The sequence below is a fragment of the Dendrobates tinctorius genome, unplaced genomic scaffold (genome assembly GCF_039654945.1).
Source record: "Dendrobates tinctorius isolate UK_male_01 unplaced genomic scaffold, ASM3965494v1 ptg000144l, whole genome shotgun sequence".
In the NCBI taxonomy this organism is placed as follows: Eukaryota; Metazoa; Chordata; class Amphibia; order Anura; family Dendrobatidae; genus Dendrobates; species Dendrobates tinctorius.
The window spans coordinates 12,289,225-12,311,546 of NW_027361811.1; the positions used below are offsets into that span (position 1 = coordinate 12,289,225).

General features: G+C 43.2%; 1 protein-coding gene across 1 annotated transcript in view; it reads left to right on the forward strand.

Moving 5' to 3' along the window:
• Positions 1–22,322, forward strand: part of RASEF (RAS and EF-hand domain containing) — a 108,355-nt gene that overhangs the window by 61,683 nt on the left and 24,350 nt on the right. Inside the window, exons 4-8 of the mRNA XM_073546034.1 lie at positions 1,549–1,644; positions 16,166–16,243; positions 16,544–16,659; positions 16,744–16,812; positions 20,952–21,036. Coding sequence (XP_073402135.1) covers positions 1,549–1,644; positions 16,166–16,243; positions 16,544–16,659; positions 16,744–16,812; positions 20,952–21,036 — 444 coding nt within the window. The remainder of the gene's footprint in view (positions 1–1,548; positions 1,645–16,165; positions 16,244–16,543; positions 16,660–16,743; positions 16,813–20,951; positions 21,037–22,322) is intronic.

Here is a 22,322-nt window from a genome sequence, read left to right on the forward strand (position 1 = left end):
CACTGTGACTTGAACCACTCTGGCTTGCAGAATAATGCACACCTCACTGATGTACTGAAGATCTCACTCTGCCCTGAGCTTCCTTTTTCTCAAGAGGTTCTGCAGCATCCAGACTGTTCAGTGTTGGGAATACGGCTTTCTCTACTATTAAGTCATTCAGCCCATAGCCTTGCGTATTAATATTGTAATAATCATCTAACTTGCAGCATGGGTATCGGATATGTCATGAACGTAGAATGCATACAGAATTAATGTGACGCTTTGGGGTTTATTTTTTTAGATGATTTGCTAAGTATACAAACTCCTGGATCAAGCACTTTCTATTCTTGGATCAGTGGTGTAATGTCATAGGGGTGGGTGCCCTGGGTGTCAGTTTAGAGAAACCCACCCCATGGTTCAAGATGAACCAGAATGGTATGACCACCCTCTAAGGAATCTCCACTGAGCCAGCAGCAAGCGCCGATTCTACTAAAAGTACATGGGAGCCGTGAGTGCCCGCCAAGCACTCTTCAGAATATGGCAACCTTCTTGCATGCAGCTACAGTAGCTATGCAGAACCCCAAGAGCACAACAGTAGAGATAATTTTGCCTAAGTCAGTGTAATCGTTATACTGAGCGCTTTGTCACCTCTGTTGCTGCCTATGCAGAGCACAGAACAGCTTGACTGTTGCACTCTGCATAGGCAGCAACAGAGTTACTGTATGACAACCGCCAATGATTTCTGTGCTATACATATCAATCTATACATGGAGACTGCGGGGCAGGAGGGCTGCAATGATTAGAAATGTGGTTAGGTTGGTGCTGGGCTGGAGGAATAGTAATGTTGAGGAACCTCAGGCCCTTGGGCCATTTACGGCCCTCTATGACCTTTTATCCACCCCACTCCGTGGGCACATTCCCAGGGACCACAATGCTTGGGCCTTCAGCTGTATTTTGCCGGCCACCGGCCCATTAATTTGTTCTTGCTCTGTGACCAAAGCAAGCAGTGTTCACCAGTGCCAGCGTCAGGACGTACTTTGTGGGCGGGGTCAGCTTGCACTTAGTATGGCCCCTGAGGAACACACAAAAGGAATTCAGATGAAAAAGGATCTGTAGCATTAATTATAAAAACGTTAGCAGGGGTTTATGGTTATTATGATGTGTGGGTTCTCTTTTGGGTCCATTCTTAAAGCTGGCACAAAATAGAACCCATAATAATCAATGGGGCCACACTGCTTATGGTTGCATAGCTGATACAAAATAACAGACAAGTGTAATGTACGTCAGTGTGAACTGAGCCTTACTTTAAATACATCAATATTTTGGTAAAAATACAATAAATGTACTTGGGGAAATAAGAAGTTGAACATTGAACTGGTGGCATGGACTCAGGGAGTGCTAATAGTTCACTACTTAGAAGACTCGGAATGCTTGCCCTGTCCTGGGCACTGGCCACCAATGCTGTACCATCAATATATCCCGTCTGCAATGGTTTCTCACTTTTCTCATATGTAATGCAGGAAAACCTTAAGAACAAGAATACATTTCATTTTTTTTTTACTATTCTAGGAGAAGAGGAAGGCAGAAGAAGCCCTCAATGACTTGAAGCGCCAACATGAATCTGAAGTAGCTGAACTCCAGGTCGCAATTAAAAAGCTAAAAAAGGTAACTTCAGCACTGCCAGGAGGGCCGGTGTGGATACAGCTGACATGCAGACTTTTTTCTAGCAAGGTAGAAAGTGAACATAACATTTGTGTAGATGATTAATCTTTTCGTAAAGCAGTTGGCTGCCTGATGTTTGGCTAATGGAATCATTATCTCACCATTATTATTGCCGGTATTTATAGAGCTAACTGCTTTCTACTCATGTTCCCTGGACAAGTAATGCTATTGTTAGCTCCATCATAATTGTAGCATTATACAAAAGGTCATCCATAGGTTGACCTTGATGCCAAGTTTGTCTAGAAGAATGAAAAATCCATTTAAGATATCTTTCGATTGTCAAACTAGTCAGCTCCCATCTTGACTAGGTGGAAAATCCATTTGTGTGAAGAGGGGGCTGGAGATAAGGCCCCAAGTAGACATATACCAAAGAAAGACCAGCTCTTCTGGATCTTATCAAGAACAAATTAAAAGCCAGATAATTGCAGATAGTGGGCATCAGCCATTTTAGATAAGGGTCATCAGCCAGGTAATAACTACGGTTCCCTATACAAACGGCGAGCACAAATTGACAAGCTGATGCTGGTGTAAAGGCTCATTCAAATGTGATTTTTTTCTCGTATGCAAAAAAAACTTGTCAACAATCAATTCGGATCACGACAGCCTCCTGCACTCGTATAAAATCAGGGCATGCACGTACCCCAAAAAGCAAGACGACCCCCAGAAAAAAATCAAATCCAAACGACAGAGGAGAATGGCGACAACATCCATGGTGCAAAAAGAATTCCTTCCATCACCAATACAGGGGAGACGAGCAACGCATGGAACTGAGAAAATAAGGCGTGGAAAAGACCTATGTTTTGAGGTTGAAGCGTTGCTTGTCTCCTCTGTGATGGTGATGGAAGGATACAGGAATGGTTTTGTATCTGTCGTTTGTATGCAGAACAAATGACTGATCTGTCAGTGTTTAGGATCAGATTTTTGGCAGTGTTTGGTCAGTGTGTCCGGTTTTACCATCAGAGCTTCTTCAGGTTTTTTTTAAAAGCAAAACGAAAAAAAAGCTGATGGCGGTTTCTTAAGCTTCTATCAAAGAATGAAAAACTGACAGCACACAGATGGGACACAGATGGCATCCAAGTGACTCTGTCTTTTGGTGCGGACCACTCGGCCTGCAAAAATAAACTGATAGAACTTTTATGTGAAAAACTGGTGTCTCTATAAGCCCTAACATGTAGCAGTAGCTGTTCTGTTATGTATTTCCGGTTAAGGATCACACTCCTTGGCTATCTCCAGGCTTGTTTATTACATGAGACTTGTGATACATTCCTCCATTATAAGATGTCTGCTAACAACAACTAACCAACAAGTTCTTACACTCTATATTACACACATCAAAGTAGTGAGACCCCTAGAGGCCACATCAACATATAACATATTGCTACATCCTTTCTCTTTTAACTGAAAGAACAATAAAATGAATAAACAATGTACACCATGACCAAGTTAGAGCTATAACATAATAAGTCCAGTTAGATATAATCCTTGAGGTGCGCCGGCTTTCTGATAATTCTGCCAGCTCTAGTAACATAAGATGTGTCACTGTCTACATCTACATCTTCTGATTCTGGTAATATGCCTTCTGATATTGTCTGTCTCTGGCCAGAATCCTCACCCTGATGGTCAGCTGTCACTGTTGGTACTTGACTTGTACTTGCTGCCTCGTTGTCTTGGGTGTCAGGATACTGCTCAAAAGGCCATGAAAATGAATTATCTCTTTCTTGTGATTTCCTCAGATATCTCCGATTTCTCCTTTGTCTTCTTCTTTCCTCTGTTAGAATTTCATAGGACCGAGGTCCTAGTTTCTGGACAACTTTTGCCTTCTTGCAGTGTTTGTCAAACGTGCTGCTTGGCTGCAGCCGAATGTTGTCATTTCTCTGGAGCTCAGGCAGATCCTTTGCAGATTTATTGTAATAGAAAGCTTGATTCTTCTGTAATTTAGCTTTGATGTTTCCCAGCAACTTTGGCTTTAACAGATGACTAGCAGTTGGTAAGAGTGTCTTTGTACGCCTACTCATGAGCCTCTGTGCCGGACTGCTGTCTAGGCCTTGAGTGGGTGTGTTTCTATGATCCAGTATAGACAGATATACATCAGTACCCACCTGTTTTGCTTTCTGCATGAGTCTTTTGGCTGTTTTTACTGCTGACTCTGCTTTCCCATTACTCTGAGGATATCTGGGAGAAGACGTCTGGTGTTCAAATTCCCATTTCTTGCTGAAGGTTTTGAACTCTTCCGAAATAAACTGCGCCGCATTGTCCGAGAAAACGACATCTGGAATGCCATACCTGGCAAAATGGGCCTTGAGTTTTTTAATCAGTGTTCCCGCCCTTGTGTCCTGCAACAAATCAACCTCCCAGAAGTTAGAGACATAGTCCACTGTAATCAGGTATTCTTTGTCATTCCATGTGAACAAGTCTGTTCCTATTTTTGACCATGGCCTAGGTGGAATTTCATGTGGTTGCAATGTCTCCTTTGGTTGCTTATCACTGCAGGATGCACATATTTCACATTGTGCTATATAATTTTTAATGTGGTCATTCATACCTGGTCAATAAACAGATTCTCGCGCTCGACGTAGACATCCTTCAATGCCTAAGTGGGAAGAGTGCAGTGTTTTCAGTATGTCTCTTCTGAGAACTTCTGGTATAACCGCCCTGTCTCCTTTAACCCCTTCACGACCAATGACGCCACATAGGCGTCATGAAACCTGGTTCAAATCTGACCAGTGATGCCTATGTGGCATCATGACTTCAAAGCCCCCCTGCGGGTCGGGTGACCGGGGTCACTGAAAGGTCACCCGACCCGCAGATACAGGGGGCTTTGTAATTCACCACAGGGGGCGTGGCTTCGCCCCCACATGGCTACGATCGCTCTGATTGGCTGTTAAAAGTGAAACAGCCAGTCAGAGCGATAGTAATATTTCATCAATGAAAATTGATGAAATATTACAATCCAGCCATGTCCGACGCTGCTGTAGCATCGGACATGGCTGGAGACACCGATTCCACCCCCCCCCACCGGCGATCGCCCCCCCCCGCAACTGAATGACAGCGGCGATCTGCCGCCGCTGTCATCATATGCCCCCCTCCCATTCCCTCTGCTCCCCGCCAGCCTCCGATCCCCCCCTCACCCCCCCGGTACCTCCTGAGTCCCCCCGTCCCTCCCGGTGTCCCTCGGGTCCGGATGATGGGCGCCGCCTTCTTTGAAAATGGCGGGCGCATGCGCAGTGCGCCCGCCCGAATCTGCCGGCTGCAGATTCCATTCTTTCATTTTGATCACTCTCACAGTGATCAAAATGAAAGAAAAAGTAAATAAACCCCCCCGATTATCACCCCCATAGGTAGGCAGAACTAATAAAATAAAGAAAATATTTTTATTTTTATTTTTCCATTAGGGTTAGGGTTAGGGTTGAAAAGAGTGTTAGGGTTAGGGTTGAAAAGAGGGTTAGGGTTAAAAAGAGGGTTAGGGTTAAAAAGAGGGTTAGGGTTAAAAAGAGGGTTAGGGTTAGGGTTGGAAAGAGGGTTAGGGTTGGAAAGAGGGTTAGGGTTGGAAAGAGGGTTAGGGTTGGAAAGAGGGTTAGGCTTGTGGTTAGGGTTATGGTTAGGGTTGGGATTAGGGTTCGGGGTCTGTTGGGGTTAGGGTTATGGTTAGGGTTGGAATTAGGGTTAGGGATGTGTTGGGGTTAGGGCTGTGGTTAGGGGTGTGTTGGGGTTAGGGCTGGAGTTAGAATTGAGGGGTTTCCACTGTTTAGGCACATCAGGGGGTCACCAAACGCGACATGGTGCAACCATTGATTCCAGCCAATTTTGCGTTCAAAAAGTTAAACGGTGCTTCCTCCCTTCCAAGCCCCGACGTGTGCCCAAACAGTGGTTTACCCCAACATATGGGGTATCAGCGTACTCAGGAAAAATTGCACAACAACTTTGGGGGTCTAATTTCTTCTGGTACCCTTGGGAAAATAAAAAATTGGGGGCTAAAAAAATATTTTTGTGGAAAATTTTTTTTTTTTTTAATTTTCACGTCTCTGCGTTATAAACTTCTGTGAAGCACTTGGTGGTCCAAAGTGCTCACCAGGCATCTAGATAAGTTACTTGGGAGGTCTAGTTTCCAAAATGGGGTCACTTGTGGGGGGTTTCTATTGTTTAGGCACATCAGGGGCTCTGCAAACGTAATGACGACCGCAGACCATTCCATCAAAGTCTGCATTTCAAAACGTCACTACTTCCATTCCGAGCCCTTACGTGTGCCCAAACAATAGTTCCCCCCCATATATGGGGCACCAGCGTACTCAGGACAAACTGTACAACAACTTTTGGGGTCCAATTTATCCTGCTACCCTTGTGAAAAAAAAAATTGCTGCCTAAAAATCATTTTTTTTAGGAAAAAAAAATATTTTTTATTTTCACGTCTCTGCGTTATAAACTTCTGTGAAGCACTTGGGGGTTCAAGGTGCTCACCACACATCTAGATAAGTTCCTTAGGGGGTCTAGTTTCCAAAATGGCGTCACTTGTGGGGGGGTTCCACAGTTTAGGTACATCAGGGGTTCTGCAAATGTAACATGATGCCCGCAGACCATTCCATCAAAGTCAGCATTTCAGAATGTCACTACTTCCCTTCCGAGCCCCGACGTGTACCCAAACAGTGGTCATCCCCCACATATGAGGTATCAGCGTACTCAGGATAAACTGGACAACAACTTTTGGGGCCAATTTATCCTGCTACCCCTGTGAAAAAAAAATTGCTGGCTAAAAATCATTTTTTTTTTTTGTGGAAAAAAAAATATTTTTTATTTTCACGGCTCTGCGTTATAAACTTCTGTGAAGCGCTTGGGGGTTCAAGGTGCTCACCACACATCTAGATAAGTTCCTTGGGGGGTCTAGTCTCCAAAATGGGGTCACTTGTGGGGGGGTTCCACAGTTTAGGTACATCAGGGGCTCTGCAAATGTAACATGACACCCGCAGACCATTCCATCAAAGTCAGCATTTCAAAATGTCACTACTTCCCTTCCGAGCCCCGACGTGTGCCCAAACAGTGGTTCCCCCCCACATGTGGGGTACCAGCGTACTCAGGACAAACTGGACAACAAATTTTGGGGTCTAATTTATCCTGGTACCCTTGTGAAAATAAAAAATTGCGCACTAAAAAATAATTTTTTGAGGGAAAAATTTTTTTTTTTATTTTCACGGCTCTGCGTCATAAACTTTTGTGAAGCACTTGAGGGTTCAAGGTGCTCACTACACATCTAGATAAAACAAAAAGCAAAAAACAAATATCCTGAACTAAAAAGTAAAAAATATACTGCAAATAATGCATAAAGGTAGTAATAATAATAAGGGTATTTAGTAAACATAATTTTGATCAAAATAATGCACAAGCCATCCTGCCACGTCACGGCAACCCTTGTGGGACAGTCCCTACTCTAGTATTTAAAACCTTTTCACTTGCCAAGTGACGTGAATGTGAATAAGAATCGAGCGGCTGAACCACTAGTAACAGCTTAGGCCAGACTGGATGGCTTTCCCAGCTCAGACAAGGTCATGGTGTCCGCTAACGATTGGAAGTAATTTGCATTTCAAAAAGTCAAATGGCGCTCCTTCCCTTCTGAGCCCTGCCGTGTGCCCAAACAGTGGTTCCCCCCCACATATGGGGTACCAGCGTACTTAGGACAAACTGGACAACAAGATTTGTGGTCCAATTTCTCCTGTTAGCCTTGTGAAAATTAAAAATAGTGTGCTAAAAATCATTTTTGAGGAAAAAAAATTATTTTTTATTTTCACTGCTCTGTGTTATAAACTTTTGTGAAGCACTTGGGGGTTCAAAGTGCTCCCTACACGTCTAGATAAGTTCCTTAGGGGGTCTAGTTTCCAAAATGGGGTCACTTGTGGGGGAGCTCCAATGTTTAGGTGCACAGGGGCTCTCCAAATGCGACATGGTGTCCGATAACGATTGGAGCTAATTTTCCATTCAAAAAGTCAAATGGTGCTCCTTGCCTTCCGGGCCATGCCGTGCACCCAAACAGTGGTTTATGACCACATATGAGGTATCTGTGCACTCATGAGAAATTGCTCAACAAATTTTAGGATCCATTTTATCCTGTTGCCCATGTGAAAATGAAAAAACTGAGGCTAAAAGAACATTTTTGTGAAAAAAAAGTATTTTTTTTTTTTTACAGATCAATTTGTGAAGTACCTGGGGGTTCAAAGTGATCACTATGCATCTAGATAAGTTCCTTGGGGGGTCTAGTTTCCAAAATGGGGTCACTTGTGGAGGAGCTCCAATGTTTATGCACACAGGGGCTCTCCAAACACGACATGGCAACCGCTAAATATTCTAGCATATTTTCCATTCAAAAAGTCAAATGGCGCTCCTTCCCTTCTGAGCCGTGCCGTGCGCCCAAACAGTGGTTTATGACCACATATGAGGTATCGTTGTACTCAGGAGAAATTGCCCAACAAATTTTAGGATCCATTTTATCCTGTTTCCCATGTGAAAATGAAAAAATTGATGCTAAAAGAAAATTTTTGTTGGAAAAATTAAAATATCCATTTTTTCTTTCCACATTGCTTTAGTTCCTGTGAAACACCTGAAGGATTAATAATCTTCTTGAATGTAGTTTTGAGTATCTTGAGGGGTGCAGTTTTTAGAATGGTGTCACTTTTGGGTATTTTCTGCCATATAGACCCCTCAAAGTGACTTCAAATGTGAGGTGGTCCCTAAAAAAAATGGTTTTGTAAATTTTATTGTAAAAATGAGAAGTCGCTGGTCAACTTTTAACCCTCCAAAATTGTGCTGTTGTAAAGTAGACATATGGGAAATGTTATTTATTAACTATTTTGTGTCACATAACTCTCTGGTTTAACAGAATAAAAATTCAAAATTTGAAAATTGCAAAATTGTCTAAATTTTCACCAAATTTCTGATTTTTTGACAAATAAACGCAAAAATTATCTACCTAAATTTACCACTAACATGAAGCCCAATATGTCACGAAAAAACATTCTCAGAATCGCTAGGATCCGTTGAAGCGTTCCTGAGTTATTACCTCATAAAGGGACACTGGTCAGAATTGCAAAAAATGGCCTGGTCATTAAGGTCAAAATAGGCTTGGTCATGAAGGGGTTAAAGATGATTCCTTGCTGCACTGACAATTCATCTCTTATGTGGAAGAATGGTGAAACTTCCCTTGGAGCACGTTGCTTGTATTTTGGCCAGCCCTGCAAGATGACAGTCTTTAAACTCTGGAGACTTTTATCCTTCTCTGTGAAAGTCTGGATTTGCTTCAACTTTTCTTTTGACACTGCAAGATAGTTACACATATTGATGGTTTCAATGTCTTTCTCTTCATCATTTGTGATAGGAAGGTAAGCTCTGCTTAGCGTATCTGCAATCAGTAAGTCTTTTCCTCGACAGTACCCGATGTCAAAATCATATTTCTGAAGTCGTAACAGCATGCGCTGTAGTCTCTTTGGGGCATTCAGTAGTAATGGTTTCTTTGTAATGCTCTCCAAAGGTTTGTGATCCGACTGTTCTCTTACCCGTCAACCATAGGTGTATTGGTGAAACTTCTCCAACCCAAATACCACAGCCAGTAGTTCCTTCTCAATCTGAGCATATCCCTGCTCTGTTGTTGTAAGGGCTCTGCTTGCAAATGTGAGTGGCTGTTTCTTCTGCATTAATGTAGCTCCAAGGCCTTTTTCTGAAGCATCACATTGTACCACTACTTCTTGATCTGGATCCAAATACTTTAGGGTTGCTGCATCTGCAATAGCTTTCTTTACTGATTGGAAAGCAGTCTCCTGGCTTTCCGTCCATTCCCAGAGCTCATCTTTGTGGGTTAGCTGTCTCAGTGGCTCACACATGTCTGACAGATGACTGCCAAATTTGGAGAGATAATTTACCATGCCCAAAAATCGTTGTACTCCACAAACATCAGTAGGGGTAGGCAAATCTTGTATTGCTCTCACCTTTTCAGGATCCACTTTTACACCGTTTGAACTCAGACGATGTCCAATATAGGCCACTTCTGTCATTTTCAGTTTGAATTTGTCCAGGTTCAGCTTTATGTGTTTTGCTCTGCATCTGTCCAAAAATTGTATCATCTTCTGATCGTGATCCTTGATTGCAGATTCCATATCTTCACCTTCTCCCACTATTAGTATATCATCTGCTATTGTCTTCACTCCAGGAAGTCCTTCCAAAGCCTGCATTAACGTCTGCTGGAACACCTCTGGAGCAGGTTTTAGTCCCATGGGCATTCTCAGCCACTTAAAACATCCAAATGGTGAAGAAAATGTTGTCAATAAACTTGATTCTTCAGCCAGTGCCACATACCAAAATCCATTTTTCACATCACCTACAGAAAATATTTTAGCTTTTGATAGATCTGGTAGAACATCATCTAATGTCGGCATGGGGTAATGATTTCTTTTCAGCGCCTTGTTGAGTGGCTTAGGATCAATGCATATTCTTAACTTGCCAGATGGTTTCTGCACTATGACCAAACTGCTGATCCCATCTGTGCTCTTATGGACTGGTGCTATCATGCCTCTTCTCTGTAAATCTTGCAGTTCTACTTTCAGCGGTTGCATTAAAGCTACAGGCACTCTCCTTGTAGGTCATCTGGTAGGCTGCACGGTGTTGTCAATTTCAAGCCTATATTTACCTTCAAAGCACCCATCACCTTCAAATAAATCAGCATACTTCATTTTTATTTTCTGAATATCCAAGTTGTGCTCTGCATTTAGTTTGGGATTTGGTATATCCTGGGAAACTTCAACAGACATAATATTCTGAGACTGTACTTTTATTAAGTCCATTGCCTGAACAGCTTTTACTCCCAATAATGGTACATGGTTACCACCACGCAACATGGTAAATTCAACTCTATAACTCTTTCTGTTACATGGGTTCCGTATTTTGAGCTTACATGTCCCCATCGGTTTCAGAACACTTTTGTTGTAGATCACCAGTACCTTGTCAGTTGGCTCAATAGAAACCTGTTTGTTCAGCAGAGCAGATGGAATTACATTGCAGCTTGCTCCACAATCCAGCTGAAATCTAATGGGCTTCTCATCCAACAAGAATGTTGCATAAAGCTGCTTGGCATCCTTGCCTACCGACTGCCTGACTACATTGACTTTCTCTGCTGCAGGCTGCAGTTGTAGCCATGTAATGTCCTCTGCACTGTCAGTGTCTCGTGTCACAGTGTGGAGCTGTCTGTACTGTTTGCCTGTTCCTTGCCTGCAGACAGCTGAGAAATGATTCTTCTTGCCACATGACCTGCAGGTTTCACCATATGCTGAACACTTGGTTTTGTCTCTCTCATGTCTTTTCCCACAATTCTTGCAGTGGACAGTGCTTATAGGGGAGCTTGGTCTTGTCTTTCCTTTCATAGATACTGCATGTACCTTATCATTATCACTGGTGCCTGCCATCATCTTCAGGCTGTGTTTTGTCAGTTCAGCAGCCCTGCAGATTTGCATGCATTTCTCTAAAGTCATGTCTTCCTCTCTCAGCAATCTTTCTTTGAGATGACTGTCTCTTATGCCACACACCATTCTGTCTTTGATTAGACTGTCCCTGATCTCTCCAAAACCACAAGTTGTTGCCAGCCTCCTCAGCTCTGTCAGATATCTGTCCACATTTTCACCATCCTCCTGATGTCTTGTGAAAAAGTTATATCTTTCCACTGTCTCATTCTTCTTTGGGTCACAGTGTTTATCAAATGCCTGCACAATATCTGCTAGAAGGAGGTTGTCTGTGTGTGGGAGTAAGGTGCGGGCTAATTCTCTGCCATTTTCCCAAATAAGGTAATAAAACAGCTTCACTTTTCGTTTGTCATCAGGGGGGGCCACTGTGAGATCCACATACAGTGTAAACTCTTCCTTCCAATGTCTCCAAGTCTGGGACAAATTACATGAAGTCACATCCAGTCCCTGAGGGGGCTTCAGACCAGTCTCCATTTTGCAGTAATGTCAGGGAGTCTGTACTTACAAGTGCTGTGATTCTCTGTGATCCTCTGTACAGTCCCAGCCTCACACAAGCTCTAAGGATTTGCAGGTTCTGTGCCCAGCTGCCACCATGTTCTGTTATGTATTTCCAGTCAAGGATCACACTCCTTGGATATCTTCAGGCTTGTTTATTACATGAGACTTGTGATACATTCCTCCATTATAAGATGTCTGCTAACAACAACTAACCAACAAGTTCTTACATTCTATATTACACACATCAAAGTAGTGAGACCCCTAGAGGCCACATCAACATATAACATATTGCTACAGTAGCCATGAGGGCTTTCTGTGAGCAATAGTTCATGAGATCATTGCTATGAGCGGTGACTGAACCAGTGAAGGTGCCGCCCTCGTGACTGAAATCAGAAAGCTGTCATGGGGAATAGGTTAATTTCCTCTCAGCAGGGTGGGTCTACGTGCTGGTGCGGGGCAGCTTCACCATTTCTGCAAGTTAACACCTTTTTTTTTTTTCAGGAGACAGGTTCCCTTTAAAGAAGCACTCCTCCTCCTCCTCCTCCCATCAAAGTTTTTATGCTCCAGTACACTGCAGTCATCATATTATATACAGTTGTGGCCAAAAGTATTGACACCCCTGCAATTCTGTCAGATAATACTCAGTTTCTTCCTAAAAATGATTGAAAACACAAATTCTTTGGTATTATTATCTTCATTTAATTTGTCTTAAATGAAAAAACACAAAAAGAATTGTCCTAAAGTCAAATTGGATATAATTCCACACCAAACATAAAAAGAGGGTGGACAAAAGTATTGGCACTGTTCGAAAAATCATGTGATGCTTCTCTAATTTGTGTAATTAACAGCACCTGTAACTTACCTGTGGCACCTAACAGGTGTTGGCAATAACTAAATCACACTTGCAGCCAGTTGACATGGATTAAAGTTGACTCAACCTCTGTCCTGTGTCCTTGTGTGTACCACATTGAGCATGGAGAAAAGAAAGAAGACCAAAGAACTGTCTGAGGACTTGAGAAACCAAATTGTGAGGAAGCATGAGCAATCTCAAGGCTACAAGTCCATCTCCAAAGACCTCAATGTTCCTGTGTCTACCGTGCGCAGTGTCATCAAGAAGTTTAAAGCCCATGGCACTGTGGCTAACCTCCATAGATGTGGACGGAAAAGAAAAATTGACAAGAGATTTCAACGCAAGATTGTGCGGATGTTGGATAAAGAACCTCGACTAACATCCAAACAAGTTCAAGCTGCCCTGCAGTCCGAGGGTACAACAGTGTCAACCCGTACTATCCGTCAGCGTCTGAATGAAAAGGGACTGTATGGTAGGAGACCCAGGAAGACCCCACTTCTTACCCCGAGACATAAAAAAGCCAGGCTGGAGTTTGCCAAAACTTACCTGAAAAAGCCTGAAACGTTTTGGAAGAATGTTCTCTGGTCAGATGAGACAAAAGTAGAGCTTTTTGGGCAAAGGCATCAACATAGAGTTTACAGGAGAAAAAAAGAGGCATTCAAAGAAAAAACACGGTCCCTACAGTCAAACATGGCGGAGGTTCCCTGATGTTTTGGGGTTGCTTTGCTGCCTCTGGCACTGGTCTGCTTGACCGTGTGCATGGCATTATGAAGTCTGAAGACTACCAACAAATTTTGCAGCATAATGTAGGGCCCAGTGTGAGAAAGCTGGGTCTCCCTCAGAGGTCATGGGTCTTCCAGCAGGACAATGACCCAAAACACACTTCAAAAAGCACTAGAAAATGGTTTGAGAGAAAGCACTGGAGACTTCTAAGGTGGCCAGCAATGAGTCCAGACCTGAATCCCATAGAACACCTGTGGAGAGATCTAAAAATGGCAGTTTGGAGAAGGCACCCTTCAAATATCAGGGACCTGGAGCAGTTTGCCAAAGAAGAATGGTCTAAAATTCCAGCAGAGCATTGTAAGAAACTCATTGATGGTTACTGGAAGCGGTTGGTCGCAGTTATTTTGGCTAAAGGTTGTGCAACTAAGTATTAGGCTGAGGGTGCCAATACTTTTGTCTGGCCCATTTTTGGAGTTTTGTGTGAAATGATCAATGTTTTGCTTTTTGCTTCATTCTCTTTTGTGCTTTTTCATTTAAGACAAATTAAATGAAGATAATAATACCAAAGAATTTGTGTTTGCAATCATTTTCAGGAAGAAACTGAGTATTATCTGACAGAATTGCAGGGGTGTCAATACTTTTGGCCACAACTGTAGCACTGTGTACTTACAATTGCCCGTTTTGCCTTTCTACCCAGCTAATTCTTTTCTTTTCTCTGGGCAGAAACAGGAAGTCTCTTGTCCCTGAATTTATAATTCCCCTCTTCACCTCCTGACCCAGCTCCTCCCTTCTCCTCACTGCTAGGGACTTTTGCAGTGTCTCATGACTCATAGAGGGAAATTTTACCTCCTGTTTCTACATAGAACTTAGAAGGATTCAGCTATTCAGTTTTTAATTTTGTGATGGCATAGACCTAATGGAAAAGAGAAGAATTAGCTGGGTAGAAGCACAAAATGAGCAATTGTGAGTACACAGTGCTACATAATATGATGACTGGAATATATTAAGAGGATAAAAGCTTTGATGGGAGGAAGAGGGCTTCTGTAAGGATTTTTGTGCAAAATGCAGACTCCAGATTGGATTCTAAGGTTTAGTCCTAACACACTGGATATTATTAAGGTGGTGGACTTTTCTTACAGTTGGTAAAATCATTTAACTATATATTCATTCCGATTGCACAGTAAGGAAATCTCAAGTGGATGTCCCCTTGCTTCAGTTATTACACGTAACAATATTACTAACATACCTCTGTTTTGACAAAGAACACATATTGGTTAGGTCACCCCCTATCAAAATTTCTCCAGACTAACTTTTCCAAATTCAGCCAACCTTTCTGGGTACTCCAGCTACTTTTCTGTGCTATCTGGTGTATACTGGAAACAATGTCACTTGTGTTTTGACTAGAGAAAACTATAAATCCAAAAAGTTGATAAAAAAAGAATTCCTTTGAGTCATAGTCAAAAAACATATATAGCCATGTCCTGGGGTCATGAGCAGAGCCTGTGCATTTTGGGTGTGTCAATAATCTTTGATTAAGGATGGACACACCAGAAACATGTAGGCTCTGCTCTTGACCGTGGCACATGCCTATATATGTGTTTAAGATTGACTCAATAAAGAAATGACATTTTTACACCATGAGCTGAAACCTTTTGGAGCCATTTCCACTGCTTCATGGCTTCATAACACCTGACATTTGGATCATTACTCAATAACCTCTGGTAAGCTGTATTCTCCCTCATTTTCTTCTTTATTTATCCAAAAGTTTGTTCATGTTATGTCCATCAAGACCTCTTTAATGCATCCCGTGACCCTAATTTCTTGCCAGCAGCTGTCTGCCGCTGGCTGCTTTATCTTAGCTGGTTAGCCATGGATATCCCTAAAATTTGGTTGACATGAGACAAATTAGCTATGAAATTTTGTCAAAGACTTCTTCTCCAGAGTAAAGTACAATGCATGTGACTGGGGTTTGGCAAAAACCCGTAAGCAAGCTGTAGATAAATCTTACACAGATTTGAGGACATTTTTGAATGTGTGAGCATTTGTGTAAAATGTGTTTGCCGCTTTTTAGTCCAATTGATACTGTACGTAATGTAGATATCCGGTAAATGTTTCATGTGGCAAATGCAATCACCTTTACCTATTGACTGCACTTAATTTTCACTGTTTCCTTCTGTGCCTAACACGTCAAACACTTATTATATAATATTTTATGAGCAGAAAAGAATGATGCTGACAATGAATAACAATTTGCATAAATTAATAGACATATTTTAGATATTTGTTTAATGAAATGAGTAAATGCTTGGAACTATCTGAGAAGTGACTGATTGGGTTGGGCAATAACTCCACTTTTTGTGTTAATGCTTAATCAATTTCAGTTTTGTAATATGTACTGCACTACATTGAAATATATAGGAAAGACTGAAATGGAATCTGTCACCTCTTCACCTCTGTGTAATCTGAGAGCAGCGTGATATAGGGGTAGAGACCCTGATTGCAGCAATGTGTCACTTACTGGGCTACGTAATATCGCTAAGATAAAATCACTTTTTTGTCTTCTGCAGGTCTAGCAGTTCTCTAAGTGTTGAGTTCTGTGTATCCCCGATTGACAGCTTTTTGTGTACACTGTGCATAGGATAAAAGTTGCCAATCAGTGGTATGGGCCGGAGTTACACAAAGCAGGACTACATGACATCTAGTTCTCTAGTGTTAATGACTTGCTGATAAAACACTTATTTTATCAAAACTACAGCAAGCAGCCCAGTAAGTGACAGATCACTGGAACCAGGTTCTCTGTCCCTACATCTTGGCGCTCTCAGATTAAATGGTAAAAAACCTGATGACAGATTCCATTTAATGTAAATCTTGATAATCTAAGGTATTAATTTGTGTCATTGCCTAGCTGGAAGAACAGTCAAAGAACATAAGCTTAAAAGAAGATGTGGCTGCCCTGAAGACACGTCTGCATGAGCTGACCATGGTGAGTTATCACTTTTGGAGAAAACAACAATTGGTGCTAATATCCAGGGCTCAATTATCATTTTAATCAAATTAATCCTTGTGTCGTGGCATCTCATTGTCTTTAGTAGCCAACATGATGACTACTGATAAAATGATGTATCATAGCACTTTTTTAAGATTTATATATGCATATATTTACAAATAAATAAAAAAATAAATATCTGTTTACAAATACATTGTATACATTTTTACAAAATAATGTGTGGTATCTCCAGGTTTCTCATTAAGCTTTAAAAATGTAACTCTCAATTTCCACCAGGAAAATCAAAAACTTAAAAAGGATCTCCTAGAGGCTCAAACCAGCATCTCTTTCCTCCAGAGCGAGCTGGATGCTCTGAAAAGTGATTATGCGGATCAAAGCCTGAGTTCTGAAAGGTATATAGCCAGTGCCACTTCTTGAGAAATGTTTTTAATAATGTTTATAGATGGAATGTAATGCTGATTTATTCTCCCTTTCAGAGATATGGAAATTATCAGGGAATATACAGACGAACGGGAGAATTTGGCACGGCAAATAGAAATACTTCAGTATGTATTTATTGCGCAGGTTTTCCCATACATCTTACAATTCCAGAAAATGTTTATGCACTCAGTCAGATAACGCGGACCTCGTGATCTAAGTAGTAAAGTTGCACTTAGCAAAGAGGGGCGCGCTGGTCTAAACAACAATATTATTACTCCTTAACGGGAATTTGTCATAATGGACATTCCTGTTTATTTTCCAGGCACCATGTTATAGAGTAGAGGGAGCTGAGAAGATTGATGTAGTTTTGTAGCAAAAAAAAACAGTATAATCGGTGTTTTCATCATTTAATCTCTGCTCTTTCTGGGATTTTCAGTCCGGTGGGCGGTCCTATCAGTGACTGACAGCTATGTTTGTATAATAGTGCATAGTGAGGAAGCTGTCAGTCACTAATAGGACCGCCCACCGGACCAAAAGTCACCCACTGATAGGACCACCCACTGGACCAAACAATCAGTCACTGATAGGACCGCCCACTGGACCAAAAGTCCCAGAAATAGAAGAGGATTAAATGAATAAAACACAGATTATACTTTTGTAGGTATGGTGAGGGGAGGTGCTGATCCAACAGGAATGGGGGGTGACCCACTTCTTGCCGCCGACAGACACGAGACTGAGACAGGAGTAATATTCAACAGGTCCGTTTTTATTGGCCGCCTCTCTGACGACCGATGCAATTCTTCACAGGAATTTCACAGTCCTATGGCTCACAGACCCGGCTACCTTCACTTCTTAGTTTCACCGCCGTGGTGTCCTCTGTGGCTCTCCTCACTGTGGCTGCCCTAGGCACATCCACCACAGCGCTTTACCAATCAAAGTACACCGTCCACTTGGTACCCCCAGACCGTCTCCATCTGCGGCTACCGTCCTTTGGGTCACCCCCCGTGACCGTTTCAACCGTCAGTTACTCTCTGAAGGTTTTTACCATCTTTCTCTCTACGGCAGATCCTCCTCTCTAGTGAGCTCCCCTGGCTGACTGGACCTTCCAGAACTTTCCCTCAGCCTTTATACTCCCAGTCCTGGTAGCTCCGCCCACTATCACCTGATAGTTACCTTGACCAATGGCATTTACTTTGACCCATGGCAGTTACACAGTCACTCTCTCTTACACTCCACACTGCCCTCTAATGGTCAAACTACCACATGACACCCCTTTCTCTATATCTCAGCCTACACTGCGCTATCCCTCTGCCTCTCTCCACAGGCAGACCTGTCTGTCAGTCCAACCACCCCACACTTTTCTCACAAAACTCTTTATCAATGTACTCAGCTTTCCCTACTTTATAACATGATGACTGCATTTTCATGGTGGCAGGTTCCCTTTTAAGTTCAGAGGGCCCAGAACATGGGGCTCGCTGTCTGCTGTTCAGTGAGTTGTGGGAGGGAGTAGTATCAGGGTTTGTATTTCTGGAGGGTAGAAAGCAGTAGGATTGTGCTAAGGATCTACAGTGCAAAGCGGATATCCAGACAGATCAGGGCAATTTGATAATTGATCTGTAACAATAAATTGTAAAATTTACTATGCTAAGCATGTTTAGGTATGTTTTTGTAATTAGACACCCTCTTTTGGGTTTAAAGTAAGTAATGCAGCCATAATGGGGAATATAGAGGTCTTAGCTTAATTCATCCTTGGTACTACAGTAGGATGACATATTTAATCCATGCCTAACATGTGACGTACATGCATGTTACATGACGTACGTGAGTGTATGGCCACATTCACACTGTCAGTATTTGGTCAGTATTTTACATCAGTATGTGTAAGCCTAAACCAGGAGTGGGTGTTATGATTCCTGGAGTGGACCCACTGGATCGCGGTGACGACCGATCCCAGGCGAGTTGGCCAGGTGGAACCGACCCCTATACAGGGACCGTCAGGGACAGCCCTAGGAGGGAGGTACACCGCAATAGCTAGTGCTAGAGGGTTGGCTCGAGGACAACGAGAAGAATCAGGGTACTCATCGAGAGCCAGACGGAGCAGAGCAACCACGGAGAGACCCGGAACTCAGAACACGGCAGGGTTCACACAGAGGGTACTGGATCCTAGACGGGGCAAAACATGCCCTGGAGGTGTACAGAGACGAAGCAGAGCACACACTGGTAGCATGCAGGGAAGGAGAAGAGCAGGGTTCGCACTGGAAGCGTACAGGGACAGAGCGGAGCACGCACTGCAAGTGTACAGGGACAGAGCAGAGCACGCACTGCAAGTGTACAGGAACAGAGCAGAGCACGCACTGCAAGTGTACAGGGACAGAGCAGAGCACGCACTGCAAGTGTACAGGAACAGAGCAGAGCACGCACTGGAAGTGTACAGGAACAGAGCAGAGCACGCACTGGAAGTGTACAGGGATGGAGCAGAGCAGGCACTGGAAGCGTACAGGAACGGAGCAGAGCACGCACTGGAAGTGTACAGGGACGGAGCAGAGCACGCACTGGAAGTGTACAGGGACAGAGCACAGCACGCACTGGAAGTGTACAGGATCAGAGCAGAGCACGCACTGGAAGCGTACAGGGACGGAGCAGAGCAGGCACTGGAAGCGTACAGGAACGGAGCAGAGCATGCACTGGAAGTGTACAGGGACGGAGCAGAGCAGGCACTGGAAGTGTACAGGAACAGAGCAGAGCATGCACTGGAAGTGTACAGGGACAGAGCAGAGCACGCACTGGAAGTGTACAGGAACAGAGCAGAGCACGCACTGGAAGCGTACAGGGACGCAGCAGAGCAGGCACTGGAAGTGTACAGAAACAGAGCAGAGCACGCACTGGAAGCATACAGGGACGGAGCAGAGCACGCACTGGAAGTGTACAGGAACAGAGCAGAGCATGCACTGGAAGTGTACAGGGACGCAGCAGAGCAGGCACTGGAAGTGTACAGAAACAGCAGAGCACGCACTGGAAGCGTACAGGGAGGGAGCAGAGCACGCACTGGAAGTGTACAGGAACAGAGCAGAGCACGCACTGGAAGCGTACAGGGACAGAGCAGAGCACGCACTGGAAGTGTACAGGAACAGAGCAGAGCACGCACTGGAAGTGTACAGGAACAGAGCAGAGCACGCACTGGAAGCGTACAGGGATGGAGCAGAGCACGCACTGGAAGTGTACAGGAACGGAGCAGAGCACGCACTGGAAGCATACAGGGACGGAGCAGAGCACGCACTGAAGGTGTACAGGGATGGAGCAGAGCAGGGTATGCACTGGAAGCGTACAGGGACAGAACAGAGCACGCAATGGAAGCGTACAGGGACAGAGCAGAGCACGCACTGGAAGTGTACAGGGGCAGAGCAGAGCACGCACTGGAAGCGTACAGGGACACAGCAGAGCATAAGGACAGTATATCGGTGAAGGTACCGGAGGGGTCTGAACCCAAAGAGGTACGGGGACCTGACGTTCAGTAACCTAAGAGAACCTAGAGGAGGTACTGACAGGCACAACAATAATAATCAGGCGCTTCCTCTAGCAGGAAGCGACCTGATATACCCGGAGGCCGCCGCCCAGCAGGCAGGACAGCACTTCCGGGTCAGTACAACCCGGCATCATAAAGAAGCTGGGAGTGCGCGTGACCACGACCAAAGCGGCCTAGTGCGCATGCATGGGGAGCGGGATCCCCAGCACGGCTGAGGACCCGGAAGAGCAGGCGAGACGTGGCGAGGGACCCGGGATGCAAGGTGAGTATCGCCGGCAGTAGTAAGAGTGGGACAGTAAGCAGAAACGTATAATAGAGACACGTCACCACTTCTGGATTTATCACCCACTCCTGGTTTTGGATTACAGATACTGAGGTAAAATACTGACCAAATACTGAACGTGTGAACGTGGCCTGTGAAGCGTTATACACCAGTACCAATCTCTAACAAAAGCTCTGTGAGCGAGCTAGCTGGGATCCATGATAACTGCATCATTAATACAGTGCCTGCAGAACTCTTTACATTAATACTATACCACTGACAGATCATTCTGTGAGGAGAAAATATACAGTTATCTCTAGACAAAGAGAAAAAGATTACCCGAGCAAGTGACACTGCATTCATAGATGTCATTAAAAGATGGAAATGATATTTAGGAATTAGCTTTGAAGCTACCTAAATGGAGCAGAAAAGATCTTGGGGTATTTCTTTAGTTGATGTTTTCTACCTTCTGATTCCAGAAAAGCTAATAGAAAGCTGCATGACAGTAATGATGGACTGCGGAGTGCGCTGGAGAACAGTCTGATAAAGTACAACAGATCTCTGGTACGTCCATGTTCCTGGCACCGGCTCCTGCTACTCGTGTGGGTAATGATGCGCTTCCCGCTAGGATAACAGCGCTGCCCTGAGAACATGAGCATGGCTTAGGGCAGCCACATCTTTATCAAAGTTTCATCTTTTCTCCTGGTTTCTCTCAGCAGTAAGGAAAATATCATTACATGAAGAACAAGTTTATCTTCAGTCTTAAGTCATTTTATACCGCTGCCGCACAGTTCTGCCCCCAGTCTTTACTTGGAGCCTTGTCGTTTCTATTCCTAATTGGAGTATAGAAAAAACTCGCTAAATAGAGAAAAATTGTTTTAATCTAGCATTCATAGAAGGTGCCAAATGATCAAGCTTTCTGGATACAGGGGAACATAAAAAACTAAAAAAACTTAAAAAAACCCCAATACTATACAGTAGAATGAGAAGATAACCTCCATAACGACATGCGAACACTGGACCCGATTCATTATTGCATGTGCGCCTGTTTTTTTTTAGTTTTTAGTGGGTTTTTTGCCACTTTTTGGTTTACCTTTCCATTTGCACTTTTTTTTTAAATCTTTTTTTTTGTGTTTGTCATTTTTTTTTTTTATGTTCAACATTGTGAGCAAAGTTTAGGGTTTGCAGAAGTTTTTGCCACATTCACCATTTGCGGTTATTCCTAAAAGTCGCTGAATTTTTTTGCAAATGCACCCCTGTCCTTCCCAGCTATTTTATGTATGTTTGTTTTTTGACACATTTTTTAAATTCCATTTTTCGAAACGTTCAACTTTTTGCGTCAAAAAGTCGCTGTGAAGGTTAAAGTGTAACCGGCGTTTTAATTTTTATTTCATAAATCAATACATGACACATGAAAATAAGAAACCTTGTAATAATACAGCTTATTAGTGAAATTTGCTTTTATGTTCACTTAGGCCTGAACTTTCATTTTTTAAATTCTGAATGTACAGGTATAATCTGTATTCAGTGAACACTGGCTTTCCCATTACTGAGATTGGAGGAGACAGTTGGTGCTGATAAGATTCTATGTAGAAGAGAGGTGGTGAAGGGGAGGAGCTAGAGACAGAGATCCTCCTCCTCCAGTCTATATAGAATCTTACAAGCACCAACTGTCACCTCCTGTCTCAGTAACATAACAATCTGTCTACACTGAATACAGATATTACCTGGGAATTGAGAATGAATGATCAGTCCTGGCAGAGAATGAAGCTGATTTCTCTGATAAGTTATGTTACATAGTTGCTTTTTTTCCTGTCTATTATTGATTTCTGAAATATAGATTAAAATGA